Source organism: Hemicordylus capensis, chromosome 1 (assembly GCF_027244095.1).
Source record: "Hemicordylus capensis ecotype Gifberg chromosome 1, rHemCap1.1.pri, whole genome shotgun sequence".
NCBI classification, from domain to species: domain Eukaryota; kingdom Metazoa; phylum Chordata; class Lepidosauria; order Squamata; family Cordylidae; genus Hemicordylus; species Hemicordylus capensis.
In genome coordinates, this window is record NC_069657.1 from 138176188 (window position 1) to 138200190 (window position 24003).

Here is a 24003-nt window from a genome sequence, read left to right on the forward strand (position 1 = left end):
AGTGGTTTATCTGCCCCTCGCGCAGTACCGCTCATACTCTCGGAATGGGGGAGCGCCCGACTCCGAACGCCTCCTGTCACTCAGCGCCGCTTCACGTCACGGGAACAATAAGCGAGAGCACCTCGACTGAATGAAAATTGCCCCTACGTGAAAACATCGTCATTATTATATCGGGGCACACAGGAGCGTCATCATCGTTTTCCTTGGCACAGTTTCCGTCTTATTTGTGTGTGTCAGCGTATAAGAATGGCTCTTAACTATCTGCCCTTGGAAGGGTTCCCTTAACTACAAGGGGACAGCCAGTCTGGAGCGAAAAGATGGCAATGAACATCTTGTTAACTAACTGTGGAAGGAACCTTAGGAAAAAGTGCATGCAAGGAAAGGATGGGATGAACTTGGGTCGGGGAGGTTACAGGAGGGCTGGGCCCATGTGTTTCAGTAGACCCCACCCCATCTTTCACTATATTTGCATTTTTGAGGGAGAAAAGTAAAAATGTACTTTTCTAAGTGGTACATTATTTCAGGAAGACTTAATAGAATTTATGGTATTAATCCTATTAGCTGTTGGAGGAAAGTGCTTTGTGTTATTTATTAGATAACATTATTATATTGGTGTCTCATTCATTTCGTGATATTGATATGTTATTTTAAATTTCCTGATAGTTGTATAACACTTATTGAAAATCTGTGTGTGGCTACAAAGAAAATAATAACATTAGCTAAAGCTAAACAGCCACCTTAAGTGGCGCAACGGGGAAATGCTTGACTAACAAGCGGAAGGTTGCCAGTTTGATCATCACATACTGCATGGGAGGAAGCAATGGTAAATCCCTCCTGTATTCTACCAAAAAGAACCACAGGGCTTTGTGGGCACCTGGAGTCAAAATCGACTTGACGGCACACTTTACCTTTTAAAGCTAAACATCTAAATTGCTACATCTAAAGAACTGCTTCATGTGTCAGGCTGAAAAGAGCTTTGACATTGAGTAGAGCAGATTAATATAGCTGACAGAGGGGATGGAAACTGATATATCATTCAATAGGTGGGCATTTTCCTTAGTCATTGGAAAAATTATAGTATATACCATTATTTAGGGGTGTTTAATTTTTGTCTGGTAACTTCATGTGTGCAACATCTGCTGTGTTGTTTGTACTCTGTTTTGCTTGTGTTGCCAGCCAGGGCTGTAGCAAGTTTGAAGTGGACCCTGGGAAAAGAAGTGAAAATGTTCCTCTGGGTTGTCGTCTTCTCCCCCGACCTATGTCTTTGCTGTAGAAGTACTATATGGACATGGTGAAAAGCAAAACATTCTTGGCATGCCCTTTCTCTTAAAGTGTGCCATTGAGTCAGTGTCGATTACTGGCAACCAAAGAGGCTTGTAGTTGTCTTTGGTAGAATACAAGAGGGGTTTACCATTGCCATCTCCCACACAGTATGAGGTGATGCATCTTCCTATATCGCTGCTGCCTGATATAGGTGTTTCCCATAGTCTGGGAAACATACCAGTGGGGATTCAATCCAGCAACCTTTGGCTTGCTAGTCAAGTCATTTCCCCGCAGCACCATTAGGTGGCTGACCTTTCTCTTGCTCCTGTGCAAATCGTATTACATGCTTCTTCCCGCACTTTGATCAGGAGTTAGCAGCTTGCCACTAAGTCAGGGAGGTGGGAGGGGAGAGCAAAGAGCTGATTATTTTCCAGTCAGTGGGCCCTCCCTTTTCTCATAGGCCCAGGGACATTCACTTATAGCTGCACCATTGCCGCCAACATAAGCAGTGAATAAATTGAGAATTCTTCAAACTTTGGACAATTTTGTTGTCAGTGTCTCCCCCCTGCCAGCCCCCAGTTGATGTTGCAGATGTAGAATGTGGAAGTGAATGGCAAGCATCTGTTTCCCTATGGCTTCAATTTTTTGTTAACACCACTGTAGTAATAAAACTAGAGAGAATGCAACTGATCTGCAGTCAGAAATCTGTAATAATAATTAATAATAATAATAATAATAATCTTTATTTGTTAAAATAAATGCTACTGAAGCCATGCCATTTTTCATAAATTCTACCTGTTCAGTAGATGCTGGGTTACTTTCTCACTCTGTGTGCCTGTTGCAGCTTTATACCTGCTGCTGCAGCGTATTGTTCAATTCCAATAGCAATTTTCATGTTTTGACATAGTTGCTAAGACTGTTGCTGATTTTCATTGTTATCCACTGGCTGACATCCTGTCTAATGACAAACAAAGTTGCACAAAACTAATGCAAGAAGATCCTGTAGCTGCACAAAATCATTGCCCTCTTGTGCAAAAGTTCCCGGCAAAACATATGAGGTGTGCCACAGGTTGTTCACCCTTGTTGTGCAAGCACAAACATGTTTGCATGGTTTGTTTATTTATTTATTACATTTCTATACTGCCCTATCCAAAAGCTCTGGGCAGTGCACAACAACAGACTAGCACAGTACTCATCTGGAATGCATGCTCCACACTTAGTCCAGCTAGCTAGCCTCGCACAAGCACAGTGTTAGTCAAGATGCCAGCCACAGTATGTTGGAGCTCAATTTGTACAGTATGTTGCATTTTTTAAAAAATGTATATTTAACACTCTAGCAAGGACAGTCTGTAAGAGTGCTCGGGTGCACACATGTGCATTTGCACTGTACACTGAATGCTAAATAAGTTGAGTTCTGGTAGTTCTGGTAGAACTGATCACAGGGGAGGGGGGAATGGGTGGAAGAAGGCACTCATACTTTGTGCCTTAACAGGCAATCACTGGTGTGTTTTGATGTTTTTGGATGTGTGGGAGGTCCTTGAATGCAGCAGCAGATGTTGGGCCTGTTGCACTCGAACGGAATCAGAAAAGAGTTCCTGATTGGGACTTGTAGTATCTGAGTATGAAATAAGATGCTTTCCAGTATATCGTTCTGCAGTGTGTGCTTGTACATGGGTTGTTGGCCTGGAGATTGATGATGTTTAAGGAGCAAATGGACAGACTCTGGCAAGAGAGTAGGATTAAGTGGCCTTATGGTCCCAACCCACTCTAGTTCTAGGATTTCTAAAATGTCCATGGCATATGTCAGCCACCACACCCACACAGATGCCGCTTGCTCATTTTGTATGCTCACTCAACTCGGTCTGGTGAGCCAGTGTCTTCATAACTGTAAAATAAACTGAACCTATTTTAATTTTATTCAAGCCAGAAAATAGACACTTCTGCAGTTAATAAAAAAATAATTAATAAAAAGCAGAATAAGGTGGTGGCTGAGGATGTGCAAGGGACATTGATGCCGCTAAAAACATGGGGATTAGAATGATAGAAATAGGCTTTGCCTCAGTGTGTGCGGAGAGTACTTTCTTGAAAGAGTTGTCTCTTGAACGAAATATAAAGTCATAGTTCTTGGGCAATTATGGCAATAGAGACCAAATGGAACACATTTTAAAGCCGCTGTGACTCTTATTATCTGAGATTACATCCAGCAGGACCTACATTTTCCCTGTAGCTGCGGAGAAAGAAGATATTGCCAGTTCTGAAAGTTTTGTACAAAAAGCTGTTTTGTAGTGTAATGGCTTAAGCATTGATACATTTCACTGCCATACTGGTTGTGTCAGGGTCAAAAACACCAGATGGGAGGTTTTTAGTGTGCGCTGACATAGGCTCTGCTATTAGGAACATTATGGTAAAGAGCTTTTCAGCGGTTCTGCCGGACTCAAGCTCACTGAAAGTAAACAGAGCAGTGCTTTGCCCTATGCTCTAGATTTTCTTCACTGACAACGAAGGTTCACCGGAACTGGCATTTATTTGTCAGCGGCATGGAAGCAGATCTAGAAACATTCTTTTTGCTTTTTCTGATGCAGGTCAAGGCTGACTGAAGGGAAATGAATTGGAGGTCACACTGCAGAGTCTCCACAGGAAGACGTATATTTTGTGCAGCAAGTTTTCAGGGACTGAAAAGTAAGTACAGTAGGAACCAGTTCAAAAGACTATGGATCAGGGGCGTAACTACCATTAGGCAAGGGGAGGCGGCTGCCTGGGGACCCCCATGCCTCGAGGGGGCCCCCAAAGGCAAGTCAAATGTGAAGTGAGTGTGTGTGTATCAGCGAGGGGCTCATTTTAAAATTTTGTCTCTGGGCCCACTCCAGCCTCGTTACGCCCCTGCTATGGATAATCTGGAAAGGACATGCCAGATTTTGAGAAGAGTAAATAGAATGTGGAGGGCTGTGATCTGGGAAGCAAGAGATGCTTGGGGGTTCTGATGTGGAACATAGGAAGCTGCCTTATAATGAATTAGACCATCGATCTGTCTAGCCTGGTGTGTTCTGCACTGACCGGCAGTGACTCTCCAAGGTTTCAAGCAGGGATGCTTCCCAGCCTTACTTGGAGATATCAGGAATTGAACCTGGGATCTTCAGCATCATCCAAAGCAAAAGCTCTGCCAGTGAGCTATAGCCCCATGTGTCAAAATTGCTACTGTTTCTGTAATGAGGAAAGCCTGATATTGGAAGCTACCTTACAGTGAGTAAACTGTAGGTCTCCCTAGCTCAGTAACAATTACTGTGATGGCAGCAGCTCTCCAAGATTTCAGGCAAACAGGTCTTTCTTAGCCCTACTACCTGGCATCCTTTAACTAGGGATGCCAAGAATTGAACCTGTGACCTTCTACATGCAAAGAGAAGTGCACTTTCACTGATCTTCGGCTCCTCCCTAGTTAGCTAGTTCAAAGTGAGTACTGTTTTACATCCATATATCCATGCTCTTATTAACTGTTTGTAGAACACTTTCAGTATGCAGCATGGTTTATAATTTTAGCATCCTCTCAGTAGCTATGTGAGTCAAGTAAAAATTAACCTCTGGCTATCTATATGTATCCTCTCCGTCCTACTTCACTTGTCTTACATAGATTGCGGACCTCTCTTTGGGTCAATAATCTGTTTTGATGACTTTGTATGTGGCAAACATATGGTAGACACTTTCTGCACATCTACAGTTAATTATTTACGCAATTTTTCATTTGTGTGCAAAAACTCCCTTTAACTCACTGTGTCAGGGTGTGAATTTGAAAGTGATTATTACAGTATATCTTTTAGGATGGAGACATCTCTGGATCTGTGTCCAGCGCCATCATTGCAGGAGCTCCTCTGGTTCTACAGTCTACAGAAATCTGCCCACACTTTCATTGGGTCCTGTCTTCCTCTCTCCTAATGGAAGCTACTTGCTGCAGAGGACCGTAGAAGGCAGCATGGCAAAGATGGCAATCACCTGTGGAGTTAGGTATGGTCCGATTTCTCTTTTGTGTTTTCAGTCCTGTCCTTTGGGCTTTGGACTCTGGCACCCTCCTTCACAATCCCAGTGTGGCTCTTATTTATTTATTTATGTATCCATCCTATCCTGTAAGAGCCACCTTTGCTGGATCAGGTAATCTAGTCTAGGATTTTGTTTCCAGTAGCAGCCCTGCCAGATGGCTCTGCAAAATGGCCATCCCCTGTTGTTCATCTCCAGCACCTTACATTCAAGAAGATGTGCTGCCTTTGAACATGGAACTTCCATTGAGCTATCATGGCTCTGAGTCATTGAGAGACCTGTCTTGCACAAACTGGATCAATGACTTAGGACAGCTTACAACATTTTAAAAGTCTCTACTTTTGCAGTCTCTTATTCCAGGACAGCTTACAGCATTTTAAAAGCCTCTACCTTTGCAGTCTCTTATTCCATCCATTTCTCCCTTACCATAAGTGTTTTAACACTTTAAAAAAAATCCCATAGCAAATGTTCTTGCACCAGTTCCTGCTGCAAGCCAAGCCTCCCATGCAGTTAGTTTATGGGATCCTTGTATGGCTGTGCTGCACGCCAGCCAATGATGCCAGGGAGGACAAGCTCTGGGGTAAAGGAAGAGTTAATCTGGTGACATGTGGAAAGAGTGGGTGAGAGAGAAGAGAGCAGAGGGATCAGGAACTGCTGGTGGAAAAACATTTGCTTTGGAAAAACAGGTGCAAAAACATTACTTCCCTATCCATGCAGCTAGGCTGCAAGCCAGGCTTCATACACAGCTAGTTGATTAGATCCTTGCAAGCATGGAGCTCTTGCTCCATCCTCATAAGGCTGTGCTGCATGTCAGCCAACAAAATTAGTACCACCACATCTGAAATAATGCTAAGAACCCTGGAAAACTTGCCATTAAAAATTACAAGAACCAATAAGCATAAGTGGAATAGAAATTGCCATGGAGGAAGGTGAGATGTTGAATGTAGTGGAGAGGAGTGTACCAGAGACAAGAATATTCTTTCTGGGAGAAGCTGAATGGATGGGGGCTTATATCAAGCCTAGTGTTTACCTGATCGCTGCATTTAGGGCCAGGAAGTAATTTAAATCCCCCAAGGTATGTTTTGCTTGTAGTAAGGGTGGGGATGGGATCATAGCATGTGGTTTGACTCAGTTGTTTAAGTCATCTGAGGCTTCGATGTGCTTAACTTTGAATTATGTCCAGAATTGGCGAAACAGTACTTTTTGTTGGACCTGCTGCTATATAGTAACCTGTATCTTATTCTTAAACTCCAGCAATAAGAGACTAGAGATATTATTAAGGCTGGACATTTAACCAAAAAAGATTTGGTTAATTGATGGGTCAAATGTTGTCGAAGTACATTTTATCCTTTGTTAGACAATCATATCTAAAAGCTCTATTTTAATCATCAGCAGATTTGATAGTGATGTTAATTACAGAAATAAATTGGCTAACTGTTGTTATGCACCCAAGAAAGTAAATTTTAAACATTGTAATAAATTATTATGAAATTTATTTTAAAGATTTTATATGCTGCCATTCTTCATATGTGATTTTATGGTGGCTTACAACAACATTCAACAAAGTTATTTTTATATTTTTATTATTTATTAGAAGATATCAGTTTAATATGCATAACACAAAAATTATGAGTTACAAGGAAGGAAAAAAAGACATTACCAGTTACAAATTATAAGAACTTTATTAACATTAGAAGTTTGCTTAAAAATGTAAATTAACTTTTAGCTTCTCTTCATGCTGCTTTATACAACTCTCTAAAGAAAGGAAAACCTTACGAGAGTCTTCATCCTGCATATTATTATTCCAGGAGCCTATAAGTAGATGCCATCTCTCCAGAAATCTGTCCTGTTCACATCCCTCTAATACTTTATTATAATATGCCAGTTTTGACATGAGGGTGGTATGCCAGATTTTCTCAAGGCTATTCTGGAGGGATGCGGTCCCCTGCAATTTCCATTTTGCTGCTATGTAGACTCTGCCAATAGATTAGTAGACAAATATTCTTGGGTTTTTGGGGAACACATATCCAGTTATTTCCACTATTTTCTGCAAAGCATTGTTACAAAAACCATCCGTCAATGGGCATTTCCACTATCATGTGGTCTATATCTGCTCCTTCTGACTTGCACTTTGAACATTGACTTTGATTCAGGTTGTAGATGTGTTTTCTGATTGGAGTTAAGTACCAACTGAACTGGGCTTTCAGGAAACTCTTTTTCTCTCAATAGTCCACTCATCAAACTGTTTGACCAGATATTTAAGCTTCTTTGTAACCTGTTGTGTGTATGCTGTGTTGCTGGCAGGATCCAGGGAGCCACCAGGTCCTTTTCCGTATCCACTGCCCTAACGATGTTCTTTGGATCCAGCAAAGGGGGAAATACTGGTGGAAATGAGAAGCTCACCCTGAAGTCTGTGGCAGAATTAATTCAGAAGAAAGAATGCCAAAGGGTAGTAGTGATGACTGGAGCAGGGCTCAGCACCCCCAGTGGCATCCCAGATTTCAGGTAACACAATGGCTTCTGCTTCTGACTACAATCATTGCCCTCAGTCCCCTAGAGGAGTCTCTACCTTGCAGAAGCAATTTTCAGTGGCCACCCTACTGCTCACATCATATGAAGCAACCTTGAGAAACAGAGAAGCAGCAGGAGTGGAGTATGGTCTAGGACCCCTGTTCTCATTTTAGGAAGAATGAGAATATTTATCAACCCCCAAGCGCCATCATACTGGGCTCCTGTTTGTTTAATGTTAGAGCCAGCCCCTTTAGTTTGCTGGTAATCTCTGCTGCAGAAGAATTAAAAAGATGTCATAAAAATTGTAAGACCCAGAAATGGTGCTACATGACCCATGTGCCACTATATGTTCTGTAGCTGCTTGACTTGACTTCTTACATCCATCATTGGTCCTTTTGTGGAAAATAACCAATGGGTGAAGGCAGATGCAACATAAAAGCAGAATGCACAGTGAATCCATTAGCTGCTATCAAGTGTAATTTTCCCACCTGAAATGACAACCATGTGTCCCACTAAACAGAATGCTGATTTGGTCATTAGTCTTGGCCTTCCCTGCCATGCTTCAGGTGGGCTGTGTCTGCCTTTTAAAAATAGTGTTTAAAGCATTGCATGAATGTTTCTGCATTTATCCGTTCATTTGTTACTTCTTAAGTGAAAAAAAGGAATCTTTTATCAGTGGAAAACTGCTTCAGTAGGAGGCTTGTTGGTGATATCACATGGTGCCAGCCAATCAATGACATGCACAGCCAGCTTCTGCTCCAAATGTCCAATCATCCCCCCCCCCCAGTTATATCATGAGAAGACCAAGCACAAGGGTGCTTCTAGAGTAGCCTGACACTTCTAAAAATGTAATGTGTGCATTCATTCCACGTGTATAATGTTTTAAACAAGATTGTGCCCCTGAATTTGACCTAAAAAAATTGATTGTGCTCAGTGTCTAAATAATGATTCCAAGGTCTTTCTTTCCCAGGAACAGAGAATAGAAAAGTTTTAGTTTATTTGACCAAGCTTCTTTTATCTGCTTTCCCATTTGCTTGTTTGAACCAGAGGCAAAAACTTAGACACTTGAGTAACAAAGCAGTAAATGCTCCAGTAAATGAATCTTCTGTGAATTCCTCTTTACCAGGCAGGCCCATCAATTACTGTCTCAACCTTTTTTGGGTGGCAGCTGTCACAGTTCCTACTCTCCTTTCTCCCAACTCCTGTGGCTCAATTAGACACTACTTTATGAGATCTGTGATTTCTAAAGGTTAAGAGACCTTTAAAACTGTTCCCTTTCTATTGATTTTTGAAAACTATATATAATTTAGATATTAATTTCTATAAATTAAGTATTATTCATTTTTGTAAATATATCTCATTCGTAATTTTTATTCTATATTTGGAAACATTTGTATATTCCAATAATAATAAAAGTTTAAAACAGCTGAAGGGGGATGCAAATAGTACCCTTTCTCCCCCAGGATACTCCCAATCTAAATCCCTCCTGCCAATGCTGATTGCCCACAAGGGGATACCTACAATTACTATAAAAGCAGCCATCCCTGAAGCCCCCCTCCAGATCACCAGAAGATGGTCGAATAACAGATTATTTATCATCTGGAGGATATACCAGTCTTTTCTGGGGAAACAGTGGCTGACATCCAGACCAAATTACTCCTGACTATTCCTATTGAAATTAAGTGTTACTCCAGTAATGATTTCAGTCCAGTAATGATCTCAGTCATTACTCAGTAATGATTTCAAAGATGGACAATAAATACCCTGGGGAATGCTGGAAATGCACACAACAGAAAGGTACTTTTTATCATGTGATGGACATGTAAAAAAAGCTCAAAAATTCTGGAAAACAATACATTTGAAGAGGCAGCAAATTTTACATATAGATTTTTCTTTTCTCCCCCAAATTTTCATGTTAAATTTTACTAAACTGTATATTCCTGCAAGATACACTGAACTGTCTTTATATATGATAACGGTGGCAAGAATTGTCCACACTTCCTGTTGGAAAACAAATCTTATTCTGACTTTAGATGATTGGCATTTCAAACTTTGGGAATATGCATCAATGGCTAAAATTACTGCATATATTAAGAATAAATCTGAAGATTTTTTCCCCCAGACATGGGAGCCATTTATCCAGTTATAATATGTCACAGGGTTTGGTACTTCATCCGAGATTCGTCTTCTCTTTATAGAGAAATTTAATGCAGATTGCTCAGTGTAGATAGCAGGTGCACTAATTTTGTTGTTGTTATTACTATCAGTTCTTTTAATTTTGCTGCCATTTATCTTTTAGAGTGGAGAAGCAGGGGGAGGGAGATGCTGGTGGGGAAAAAATTCAGGTGGTTGTATACAGATTGTAATGAGAATCACTGTAATTGCTTTGTTTGATTAGTTTTTCTTTTCTTTTCTATTTTTTATGTTTCTTTGTTTGTATTATAGATAAAATGATAAAAATAATTATTTAAAAAACCCTGAAATTAAGTAGTCTTTTAGAGTAACGTTTGAATAACTTTGGATGTCAGCCAGTGTTCCTAATTTTGTTCTTGTCCATATTTCCCTTTTAAAGGTGAACTTGTAAAAGGGAACACACTACCACATAAACCCCCTAGCAGTTTGATCCTGCCAGGGCTCATTCCAGCCTAGCTGCTCAACTGCAGCAAAATGTTCAGGCAAGTTGCATTCAAAACATAAACAGTAGGGGGAGCAGTCTCATGGAAACTAACAACCCGAAAAAACAGCAACTTTTTAATGTCAGATATACAACGTCCTAACTCTATATCACAGCGATTAAATTCGAAACAAGGCATTGGAAATGTGAACGGCACCCTGCTGTCTGCGTAGGGACTGTGGTGTCACAACGCAGGAAGTGTGGAAGCACACTTCCAAGATACATGACCCCTTTGCAGGGTCTAATCTGGAAAGCACCCAGGAGATGCCTTGCAATGGTTTGGTTCTCCTGGCACATTCACATCCTGGTTTTCATCCCCTCTTCTCTCTACAGATCCCCTGGCAGTGGCCTCTACGATAACCTCCAGCAGTATAATATTCCCTATCCAGAAGCCATATTTGAGCTTAGCTATTTCTTCCACAATCCTAAGCCTTTCTTCATGTTGGCAAAGGAGTTGTACCCTGGCAATTACAGGCCCAATTATGCCCACTACTTCCTCAGACTTTTGCTTGACAAAGGGCTTCTTCTGCGTCTGTACACACAGAACATTGATGGGCTAGAAAGAGGTAAGTCCCAGAGGAGAGAGAAGCTGGGGCAAGTGTCAAACTCAGTGAGGTTTTGCGCGGTGGGATGGTATCATTTACTGACTTTGGCCTGATCTTCTCTCTGCCTCTTGTGTTCTAGTTGCTGGGATCCCTCCAGATAAACTTGTGGAGGCTCATGGCACATTTGCTTCTTCTACATGTACTGTCTGTCGAAGAACATATGCTGGTGAAGACTTCAGGGTGAGTCTCAGCAGATGCCCAGTCTCAGGAATATCCCACATATTCCAAGAGGATGTTTGTTATGTTGCACTTGGGTACCAAGACCCTTGTTTTAGAGAGCGCACAGGGTTTTTGCTATCATTAGTGTGTGCAATGATTAGGATCCAGGGAAAGTCCTTTTTAATTACAGATGAAGTTAGTTAGTTAGACTAATTAATTAATTAATTAATTAAAACTTTTATACCGCCTTTCCAAAAGGCTCAGGGCGGTTTACATTAAATGTTGTGAGAGACTAGGGCTTGTACTTAAACTGAGATGTGCATATATCCCGTTACCTTTGATTTCATTTCAGGGGGATGTGATGGCTGACAAGATCCCCAGATGTCCTGTGTGTACTGGAATAGTCAAGCCTGACATTGTGTTCTTTGGGGAGGATCTCCCTCATCGGTTCTTCTTGCATGTGACAGATTTTCCTATGGCAGATCTGCTCTTCATCGTTGGAACCTCCCTTGAGGTCTGGACTATCAGAAAGATGGGAAGAGAATCAGAGCTGGGTTATTGAGACACAGATGGTTCAGGGCTACTGGACAGTACAGAGTGAGCAATGAGGATCCAAAGGAAAAGGGAGGGTGGCTATTCAGGGATCAAACACATCTTAGGGCATCTGAGATAGGAAACACAGGCCACTGATATCTAAGAAGAGATTTTGAGTGCATAGTAATGTAAGAAAAATTGGCAAATGAGTACAGTAATCCCTCAGTGACAGAACACAAATAAAGATGACTTTAGCACATGACATGCTAGAACGTGGAGGCTCATGCATCCACCTGACCGTTTTGCAAAGCCAGAACCGTTGGAAGTGCACGTAGCTTTTCCTGTGGACATGATTATCCCTGCACTCATGCTGGGAAGTCCAGTGTGCAACCTGCATCTTCACAGGACCTCTGAAATAAAGGAGGGAGCGGGCAAACCACACCTCCCTAGTTAGGGAGCTCCAGAGGAAGCAAACCACCACAGAGAAGGCCCTACCCCCATGTGACTGCCAAACGAACCTCACCTGAAGGCCACACATGCAAGAGGCCCTCATCTTACTGGTCTGGCAGATTCATTTACTGTAGACAGTGGAAGAGCTGAATTGTCACATCTGATGCCCTCAGCAAGAGCCATGTGTGCTGCTCCTTAGCAAGAGCCATGTAAGCTGCTGGAATGTTCCTTGTTAACTAACACTTCAGAAGAAGAGCCAGTGAGCTTTATGGCTGGCATAATGTAATACCAGAGAGTCTGAGCTATGAGACAGGAAGGTTCAGATGTCAGCTCAGCCTTGAACTCACTGGATGGCTTTGAGCAATAAATTGTTTCCCATCTTTAAGCCCCTCTGTTTACAGGGATGATATTGGCCTTCCTGTAAGGATTACTGAAATAATGTATGTGTGAAATGTTTTGAGAAGTTAACAGAGTATAGAAAAGTCAAGCATTTGATGCCCTCTCATTTGACTCACTCAGGCAGCAAAGTGCTATGTGTTTTTTGGGGACAGATGCAACCCTTCTCTTTTTCTCCTGGTGTTTGATTTTAGGTGGAGCCTTTTGCCAGCTTGGCAGGTGCAGTCCGCAGCTCTGTTCCACGTGTCCTGATCAATCGGGATCTGGTGGGGCCGTTTGCATATCAGCCACGGTACAATGACGTGGCTGAACTGGGAGATGTGATCAGTGGAGTGAAGAAGGTGGTGGAACTGTTGGGTTGGAAAGATGAGTTGCAGAAACTAATCAAGAAAGAAACAGAAAAGGTATGGAAGCTTGCTTGATTTGCAAACCTTGCCCTTCATCCTCTTGCAAAACCTCTCACAATCACAAATGCATTGCAGAATTTCTGGAAAGAACCAGAGGAATGACCCAAATCCAACATAGCACAGTCCATGTAAATTGACTTCTTTATCCATCAGTGCATGCTATTGTTCATATCACATATTTCCCAGTGCCCTTTGTGTAGGTTCCATCCCAGATAAATCCATGGTCATGTGCCTCATTTGATTAGTTCAGAAACAGCTCCACATTTAACTTTAGTTCTGACTGATTAAGTGCCGTCAAGTCAGTGTCTGCTCTTAGCGACCACATAGATAAGAGTCTCTCCAGGATGATCTGTCTTCAACTGGGCCTTTAAGGTCTCTCTGTGGTGCATTCATTACTGTTGTAATCGAGGCCATCCACCTTGCTGCTGGTCGTCCTCTTCTTCTCTTTCCTTCAACTTTTCCCAGCATTATGTACTTCTCAAGGGAGCTGGATCTTCGCATAATGTGTCCAAAGTATGATAGTTGGAGCCTGGTCATTTGTGCCTCGAGTGGAAATTCTGGATTGATTTGTTCTACGATCCATTTGTTTGTTTTCCTGGCTGTCCATGTTATCCTCAAAAGTCTTCTTCAACACCAAAGTTCAAAAGCGTCAATGCTTTTTCTACCTTGCTGCTTCAAAGTCCAGCTTTCACATCCATAGAGTGTCATGGGGAAAACCATTGTCTGAACTATTCTAATCTTTGTAGGTGTAGACAAGTTATGGTATCTATTATCCTTTCCAAGGCCTCCATTGCAACCCTACCAAGTGCTAGTCTGCAGCGTATTTCTTGACTGCTGGATCCTTTATTGTTGACAGTTGATCCTAAAAGGCAGAAGCTATCCACCACTTCCATGTCTTCGTTGTTAATTCTGAGGCTGGTTGCTGTACCAGTTGTCATTAATTTAGTCTTCTTTACATTTATTTATTATTGTTATTTTTTGAACTCCTATCTTCCTCTTCCTCCGAGGAGCTCAAGAGTGGTGTACATGGTTATTTTTATCCTCACAACAACCCTGTGAGGTAGGTTAGGCTGAGAGATACATGACTGACCCAGAGTCACCCACTGAGTTTCATGGCTGAATGGGGATTTGGTCTTCCTGGTCCTAGTCTAACACTCTAACCACATTTTTTCACTGTGCTCCTTGACTTTCATTACTAGAGCTTGCAGATCATCCACATTCTCAGCTATCAGAGTGGTGTCATCAGCGTAGCACAGGTTATTGATGTTCCTTCCTCCACCTTAAACCACGCTCATCTTCCAATCCAGATTCTCTCAGTATATATTCACCATAAAAATTGAATAAAGAGGGAGACTGTAAACAGCCTTGTCTTACTCCTTTGCCGATCTGGAAACAGTCTGTTTCATCATGTTCTGTCTGGACTGTGGCTTCCTGTCCTCTGTACAGTTTCCCATGAGAACAATGAGATGTTCTGGGATGCCAATTTTCCTAAGGATATTCCATAGCTTGACATGGGCAACGCAATCGAAGGCTTTTCTGTAGTCAATACAGAAACTTTTTTAAAAAAATTAGGTTGCCTTAAAACAAAATAGTTTGGCATAAGATAAGGTTACGTAGGGAATTCGATCTTAAAATATTTGCTCAACCTTTATAGATGCTGGATTCTTCCACATAAATGCTGTGATCCAAAGACAAAGGCCTTTCTCACTATAAAAGGAAATCTGTGTGCTTAGATGTCCTCTCCATTCATAACCACCTCTGCTCATAAGATATCATATTTCTTTTGATCAGAGTATAGAGCCTGGAAGCTGTGATAAGTTCTGAGCATGTCTGAAAAGCTCTGGACTGTGTCAAGCATATTTTAGAGTTTGGATTCTAGGCTGTTGCTTCTGTAATTCTGACTCTGTTCATTTAACACATGTATATACCGCCAAAACAAGTGTCTCAAGGTAGTTTCACAGGTTAAAATACAACTTAACACAAAAATAAGACATTTTAAAATCATTTAAAACTACTTGAAATTACCTAAAAGCCTGGTTAAACATTTAAACTTGATGCCTAGGATCTTCAATCCTACACATATATAGCTTCAAAATATTTTTTTTCATACCTCAATGTTGCCATCTGGGTTTACTTGCTCCCTGCCACTGGGATTATAAAACCACCAGGGATAGAATTTCAGGTCCAAGTTCACACCAATAGCTAATGCCAAATATTACCTGGCAAAATAAGTGTTTAACTGGCTTCTAAAAGGTTAGATGGAATACAGAGAGCCCACATGCAGCTTCCATAGTACAGCTGTAGAGTCTTAGAACTATTACTTAGAAAGGAAAAAGAGATGCTTTGACAGTGGCCCATTTTCAACCCTTTTCTATTCTACTTTTCCATATTGAAACAAGCACACGATGACTTGCAATGAACAATTAACACAATACCCAATTGCAGCACAAAGAAAACCAGTACAGAGGCAGCAATGGCATAAAAAGTCACTGGTCTCAAAAAAGGGCCGATGAAAGAAGAAAGTCTTTAGATGCCATTGGGAGATAGTTGCACAGATATGGTGCTGCCACTGAATTGGCCCTGCTCTGAAGCCTGTCATATATCTCAGAGGCATAAAGCAGGGTCTGTGATGCTGATCTGATGGCTCAGACAGCGTCATGTAGGCACCTATGGTAAACAGAACTGCATTTTGGAGACAGTGGCACTATCCCCTCTGCTAGGTCCAGACAGATACCTGGAATAATCCTACAAGGAAGTGTGATGAACCATCACAGTAGCTTTGGGGTAATGGAGAAATAGCCTCAGCAGGTTGAGTTGTGGTTGGAAAACCGTCAGCAGCAATGAAAGGAACCCAAGAACTGTGGTGGTGGTGGTGGTGGGGGAAATACAGGAATTTTTAATTCTCAATGTGTTTCAATCCTGTCTCTCAAGGGAGTCTGGTGTTTAAAAGTTAGAGACACACTTTTGTGGAAAACCATCCCTTTTATAATTATTTTCAGGGCATGACAACTTCTGAGCAAACAGTACTAATGCAAATTGTGACTATTTATTTAAATAATCTGGTTTATAATTGTGGAAAAGTCAGCCCTGTGTTTGGGAGGGAGGGTTGAAACAAGAATCCATGATGTCAGCTTGCTGACTTTGTGCCTATAGGAACATAGGATAGGAAGTTGCCTTATACTGAGTCAGACCATTGGTCCACCTAGCTCAATACTGTCTACACAGACTGGCAGCAGCTTCTCCAAGGTTGCAGGCAGGAGTCTCTCTCAGCCCTATCTTGGAGATGCTAGGGAGGGAACTTGGAATCTTCTGCATGCAAGTGCTTTCCCCTAGTGGTCGGCCCCATCCCCTAAAGGGAATATCTTACAGTGTTCACACATAGTCTCCCATTCAGATGCAAACCAGGATGGACCCTGCTTAGCCAATGGGACAAGGTATGCTTGTTACCACAAGGCCAGCTCTCCTTTCCTCTGTTTCCCTCAACTCTAGCTGTTATGATCTGAGATTGCCAAGGAGATATGTTTGTACTAGATTCATTTAGCAATCTGTACGGAAGGGACATTACAGCCGATACTTTTTTCTGATGTACTGCTGATAACTCAGCAGTAGTATGTTTGCATTTAACTATTAATGCCAACACTTCATCTCTCTCTGCTGTCACTTTTTGGCTTCTGTCACTATCAGCCATTGAACTGGTGTACTTTGGAACAAAGCATCACCAGCAAAGCAATGTACTGTATGTTCTTTCTATTTTTAGCTGGATGAAAAAGTCAAATAAGAAATCTGACCTTTGCTGCTGGAAACAATGTTTACTTCCAAAAGGAGCAAGACTCACCCCAGCCAAGTGTTCCAGTTAACAAGATGACGACTTAAGGAGAAAATGCTCTCCCTCTAGATAGCAGCAACCGAGAACTCAGATTTATCTGAAGAGCCACTTTAGTTACATTGGAGTGTCTTCCAGGTGCCAGATGTTTAAGGCTCTAACAAAATGGCAGTCACATGATGGGTTGTGATTGGCATTTGCCTAAGGAGAGGTTATAGACCTCATGTAGGAGACAGGGAAGTTCAGCACAGCTGCTACCTCCTATTAGAGGTGTCTCCCATTTCTTCTTGGATTATTTTGAGTGCTGAAAAGATCTCACTGATCATGTGATATTTCAGGAGCAGCCTTAGGTGGAATAGCATCACAATTCACAATGAAGCTGAATCCTGATTCTCCTCATTTGTTCAAGGACTTTGGTGATGCAGCCTTCTTTTTAAAATAATGTGTGTTAATTTGCCTTTTATCATTTACATAGCATGGGAACACTTCTAGCAAAAAACAATGCAAAAGATGTGTTGAAGCTGCTATTTGAATTTTAATTAATGTTTACTCAATAGCAATAACTGTCAATCAAAATAAAAGCACCTTTGATGAAGCTTCTATAATCTAACATCTCTGTTCACAAATTTCCCCATATTTGTTGGAATTTCTAATTTTTGCCCTTGGGTTATCCTTCAGTTAACCGTCACATAAGACACTATTCTATCCTAATATTGGTCCAACCTTCTCACAGTATCTGTGAAATTTCTGCAGACATATTGAACATCAGTGAATTATAAGTTTTTATTTGTTCATCTGGAGTCCAGGGCTGCTTCTTTCATAATGAAATAGTTGATTAGTACATGGAAGTTAATTTCCAGTGCTTAAGAATGTGTCATTGGTAATTCCGCCCTACATCAACCCCAGAAACAGTGACATTATTGCTAATGTAGTATTGGTAGATTAGGATTATTCAAATCACTACTATTGATATAGAGTGAGAAACACCAAAGTTCTAATCCAACCATATCCCTATCAACTGAGATTGAGTACGTATGTATGTAACACCAATCCACTGGAATGGGAGTGGTGGGAGAGAAACTACCTCCTGACTGGCACTGTTAAGAGTATCTAAGTAGGGCTTCTGTATCACTGGGTCAGGGTGCAAAAGTTACATGCAAAATATTTTTATTATAATAATACAATAAAACAGATTCTAAATTCATAAAAATAGATGCAAAGCTTCCATACATAATCTCACCTCTAGGTACATGCCCATCATGCATTGCTAAATGTTAAGTGTTGTGCCTGGTGGCGCAGTGGTAAAACTGCCGCCCTGTAACCAGAAGGTTACAAGTTCAATCCTGACCAGGGGCTCAAGGTTGACTCAGCCTTCCATCCTTCCGAGGTCGGTAAAATGAGTACCCAGAATGTTGGGGGCAATATGCTAAATCATTGTAAACCGCTTAGAGAGCTCCGGCTATAGAGCGGTATATAAATGTAAGTGCTATTGCTGCTATTGCTATAACAAACACATTAAGGCTGCAATTCTATGCACACTTACCTGGGAGCAAGCCCCAATGAATATAGTAGTACAGTGGCCCTCTTTATCCATGGTTTCAACAAGCGTGGTTTACATATCCGTGGACAGGTCTTAAGAGACCCAGTTTATCAGTGGTATAAAAATAGGCTAAACTTTGCCTGTTCAGTTTTGAGTGGCTGATAATGACCCTGAAATGACTTCAGATGTCCGTACCAGCCACCATTTAACAGCACAGAGCCATTCTGCGGCTCTTTCCCCCCATGACTTGTGAAAATTGAAAGGATTTGGGGTCGGCAGGGGCAGTGCTAGAAATCTGGAGAGCAAGGTGGAATAAATTTCCTCTTATTTATGGTTCTCCTACTCTGTATGTGTAGGAACCTAACCCCTAGATTCCCAGCACAGTTTCCATATTTGCACCTGTAGGCAAGAATGGAACCCTCATAAGGGCTACCTGTTCTTATGTCCAAGTAGAACCTTGTAGGATTGGGCTGTAATAGCTATGAACACCTGGGATTACTTGGCCTCTGTGCAACACACAGAAATTGAAGGAATTCCCAGTCCCCAATTGGAACAGATCTATTGATTTATCTCCAATTGCCATCTACCTCAGGCTACATCAGGAAAAAAAAAATCTCTAAAGCAGTTATTTGCAGCCAAGGAGCTTTTAGCTTGTGACTGCACGTTTAAATGAACAGATTTGTTTATCTGAATGTGTGATTCAAATATTGGAGCAGAAAGCTCTTGAATTTAGGATAAGCTATTCAAATGAGATATCTCAATCACCAACTCAATGAAAAGCAGAAGTATGCATTTGTTATTGTATACTGTAGAGCACCAGCTAATTCACAGGCCAGAAGATGTGCTTATATGAACCATTTAACACCATTTTGGATATCAAGGAAGCTTGTCCCATTACAAGTGAGCATTATAAAATGAGTTCCTGCTCCTACAGATTTAAAATGAGAAACCTTAAGGAATCATTCTATATTTTTTGTGCTAATCCTGCTAGAAGTCAATCCCCCACTCCCAACATTGCTGACATGGCTACAGAGTATCTAATAAAAAGTACATTTGCCCGTTGCCTTGTGCATGTCACTTTCTGGAGAGGGGGACGACGTTCTACAGTAGATTATTGGCTTGTGTCTTGTAACTTATCCACTTTTTTGGTGAACATGGTGGTTGAGCCCTGCTTAGATAGTGACCATTTTCCATTGATCTTAGGAATGTTGCTCCCTAATGAACACCTTAGACAAAGAAAGGTACGCCCTGACCTTAGAGGAAAGTGATCTTGCTATGAGAGTCAGATGGAATGAGAGATGTGCTAAAGCTTCATCTGACTGGTGAAACCCGCCACCTATACTAGAAATCCAACTATATATTTAATCCTCCTGGGTGCGCCTTTAGAATGTGCATCCCGGCGCCCAGCTGATTGGCTGGGTGACGGAGGTGCCTGATAGGCTGAGGCACACCCAGGATTGGTCTTCTGGTGGCAAGGCGGTGGGCCCGGCCGCGGAAGGAAGGCAGCGGCGGGCCCAGCCACAGCACTTACACCACTCGCGACTCAAGAGTGGTGGGCCGTTTGGGGAAGCTGGCGGCAAGGCAGCTGGCTGCTTGGGGAAGCAGACAGGCGGCTGGCGGTGGAGGCCAGGTCAGGAGGGGAACAGGGAGGGAGGGCAAGAAGTGAGACTGGGGAAGGAGGTGGGGTGAGGGAGGTCAGGAAGAGAGACAGGGGCATGAGGAGGGAGGGCAGGAAAAGAGACTGGGGCAGGAGGCAGGGGGGAGTGTACAAGAAACAACTAACCAATCAAATTATTCCAACTAAACCCCTAAAAATAAGTAAACTACTGCACAGATGCTCTGTGCGAGTTCAGCTAGTTCAACTTTAATAGGACAGGTTGATCAGTACAACCATCTTAGTCAATTGCAGAGCTTTTACATCACAGGAAAAACGACAAATCATTTTAAGGTTTTAATTTGTAGGTGATTTTTAAATTGTTAAATTGTTTTAAATTTTTGTATATATTTTAACTTGTCTGTTTTTAACTGCCAAGAGACAAAAGTCTGGGGCAGTGTACAAATTTGATTAATAAATACATAAATCACCCCGACAGGGCAGTAGATCACAGGAATGGTTTGACTAGGAATGTGTGGAGCTCAGAAAGAGATGTGTTGCTGGCTTCAAAGCCTATAAGCAACACTCTCCGACTGTTTCTCCACAAGAGTTATCAAAACTTAAAAAACAATAAGACTCTCATAAAGGAGACAAGTTCTATTAAGAACTAATCAGCCTAGTTTCCTTTCACTGTCTCTACATCTGGACTAAATCTGGTGCAAAAAGGTCCACAAGTTAGATCTCTTGTGCCTCAAATGTTCATGTGTCCACTGTATTGGATCAGGGTGGATGTCATCATTACAAACTGCACCATTGAGGTGTGCCTGTCTGTCACTCACTACAGCTGTTCCAAATTTGGTTCAAATTGGTTAGACAGTCCTCAAGTTAGTGCACTTGTGCCTCAAAAGTGTATGCATCTGCCATCTTGGATTGGGGTGGGTGACATCACAAACTACACTATTGGGGCATCACTGTGTCCATTTAGCTGTAGCAAATTTGGTTCAAATAGTTTAGACCATGGATTCTCAACGTTGGGTCCCCAGATGTTATTGGACTTCAACTCCCATAATCCCCAACCCAAGGCCACTGGGGCTGGGGGTTATGGGAGTTGAAGTCCAATAACATCTGGGAACCCAACGTTGAGAATCTCTGGTTTAGACTGTCCACAAGTTAGCCCAAACGTGCCTCAAACGTCCACATGCCCACCATCTTGGATTGGGGTGGATGACATCATCACAAACTGCTCCGTTGAGGTGTCCCTACAATTGTACCTAATTTGGTTTATATTGGTCCAGGCGTTGCAAAGTTGACGGGGTGCGGGGGGCAATGGATGATATACGCACAGAATGCCAGGTGATCTCATAAGCCTACTGGAAAGTAGGCTAAGAGAGAGAGTTTACAAAAAATAATCATCCTGCAGCTGTTAATTCAATCAGTTAAGGAGAAGGATTCTTCTCTCTCTTGGCGGATCACAGCCAGAGGCTTTAGTAAAACCCCATTGAACCTGATCAACCAAGTCCCTGTACCAGTTTGGAAGGAACATTTTAGATCCTTATAACAAGACTGAGCCAGGGTGGAGCTGGTATGATCTTGATATAGATTCGTTACCGGTTTGGCCCGCAGTAACCCTAAGGGAGGTGGGTGGTCTGATTGACACCCTGAAACTGGGGAAGGCCCCAGGTAGTGACCTTGTCATTCTGGAGGTAATCAAGGTGAACCCCAACTGGTGGGTTCCTCTGCTAGTGTCCTTATTTACACACATAGACCAGACAGCACACATCCCTAAGGATTAGGGAGTAGCAATAATTGTCTCTATTTGTAAAAAGGACAATAAGGGTGATCCAGCCAATTATTGCCCTATTAGTCTGAGTGTAGTGAGCAAGCTCTGTACAAATCATTTAAATCAAAAGTTCCAAGAGTGGCTGGAATCTGAAGATGTTCTTGGGGATGAGCAAGCGGGATTTAGGTCTGAGCACTCAACTATTGACCATATTTTTGTGCTCCATCATTTATTAAACAAATATACCCATAAGGCCAACTCTGCCCTATACATGGCTTTCCTTGACTTCAAATTCACTTTCAATTCAATTTCAAGATTCTTTGAGAAAAACTTTTAAAGACATCTATCGAGAAACGTCTACTTGTCCTCATTCAGAAGCTTTAAAAAATACCACTCTGAGATGCAACCCACAAGGGCAACTCTCAAAAATAATCCCCACATATAAAAGGATTAAGCAGGGATGTATCTTGGCGCCATCTTTGTTTAATTGCTACATCAATCCAATGGCCACAAGCTTAGATAATCCAACTTTCCACCCTGCTAAAATTGCAGGCACTGATATTCCTATACTTTTCTATGCAGATGACACAGCAGTCATCTCTCATAAGAGCTATAATCCATTGCTGTAAGAACAGGTTGGTTATTAACTTTCATAAATTGAATATCATGATGTTCACAAAAAGAGAGATCACAAAAATGTATTGCTGAAGAAAATAGAATTATACCTTCTACCAAAGAAAACCACAGAGCTCTGTGGGCGCCATGAGTCGGAATCGACTTGATGGCACTCTGTACCTTTACCTTGGAGTAGTTCTCCACCCCATGGGGATCTGGAAGTCCCATATTGAGTATATCACGTGAACAGCCTCAAGGTCTTCAATGGCTATTAAGAGGTTCTTTTACACAAAAGGAGGAGAAATAATTCCAGCAGCCCTGAAGCTTTTTGAGGCCAAAACCCTGGGCCAAATCCTATATGGGGCACAAGTGGGTATTTCTATCAATTGAGATGATATATAGAGAGTGCAAACAAAATTCTTACTGCCCCTAGATGCAGCACTCAGACTGGAGACCGCGATGCCCAAAATTGAGGTGAGGGTTTGGAAGCACATAATCAATTATTGGCTTAAGGTACAGTTTTCCCCATCTGGAATAATTCCATTAATTCTTCTGGATGATAATCCATCCAGCCAGATAGAAATCGGAAATCACCAAGAAACTACTCTCATATGGTCTTTCAACAGAACTCCTTATCTCTTTAGGATATGAACAAGCCAAACAAGTATTCCTTCAGCGGGTGAATAATATAGCAATCAATTATCTTTATTACGGTTCAAGACCAGCATAGGGTGGAAAATATAGAACATCAAAATGAAGTTAATGGGATGTCTCGGAATGTGCAGGGTTGGGTGGCAAATGCTGTTTAGGAACCAGCAAACTATTTAACAACACTTACTTTCTCTAGGCTGCAGAAGGAGTTTTTAGGGCCAGACATAACGTGCTCCCTTCTGCACTCCTGCAAGGTAGGTACTCCAAAGTGCCACTAGTGAAGCAAACGTGCCCATGCAGGTCAGAGGGGGTAGAAAAATATAACATGTTCTGTTCTATTGCCCCTTTCATTAGGACTCCCATACAAGGTATATCACTCCTCTACTGTCAGGATATCCAGACAAATTTATTGCTTTTAGTTACAAACCACTTCATAACCTGTATGATAGCTAAATTTTGTGTAGCAGCAGTGAAAGCACATCAACAAAAGACTTAGTCATGATCCAGCTGGTTGTAATATTCTTATTTTGTTATTGTTAGTGTATGTATTTGATCTATTTTTCAAAATACTTGTTAAAATTATAATTTTTAAATGATTTAAAAATTGTTTTTATTGAGTTATGTATCATTTTCAGTTGTGTACACTACCTTGAGATCCAGGTGTAGGGGTGTGTATAAATGTAATAAATAAATATTATAAAAGTGTACATTGTAGATACAGATCTGTACACAATCACAATTATTCACACATTATGTTCAACACAGGTACAGCAGTACACTTCCTATCTGTATCATGCATTTGAGAGGCTTGCACCCAGGTCCGCTTTTAAAATGTTCACACAAAAATATGTACACTCATGCAACTTAATATCTGAACAGGGCTAATATATTTAAAGACAAGTGTGTTATAGCTAACACTCTCTAACATGCATTATGTGGATGGGCCACAGAATAATACCAGCCATAACAATACAG

At 41.5% G+C, this 24003-nt stretch overlaps 1 protein-coding gene across 1 annotated transcript; it reads left to right on the forward strand.

The window, feature by feature from the left end:
* Positions 1–38: 38 nt before the first annotated feature.
* SIRT3 (sirtuin 3) lies at positions 39–23733 on the forward strand. Its single transcript, XM_053279180.1, has 9 exons — positions 39–226; positions 3846–3942; positions 5076–5259; positions 7594–7794; positions 10808–11040; positions 11159–11259; positions 11591–11752; positions 12813–13022; positions 16783–23733. The coding sequence occupies exons 2-9, from the start codon at positions 3867–3869 to the stop codon at positions 16801–16803; spliced, it is 1188 nt and encodes a 395-aa protein (XP_053135155.1). The 5' UTR covers positions 39–226; positions 3846–3866; the 3' UTR covers positions 16804–23733.
* Positions 23734–24003: the final 270 nt, after the last annotated feature.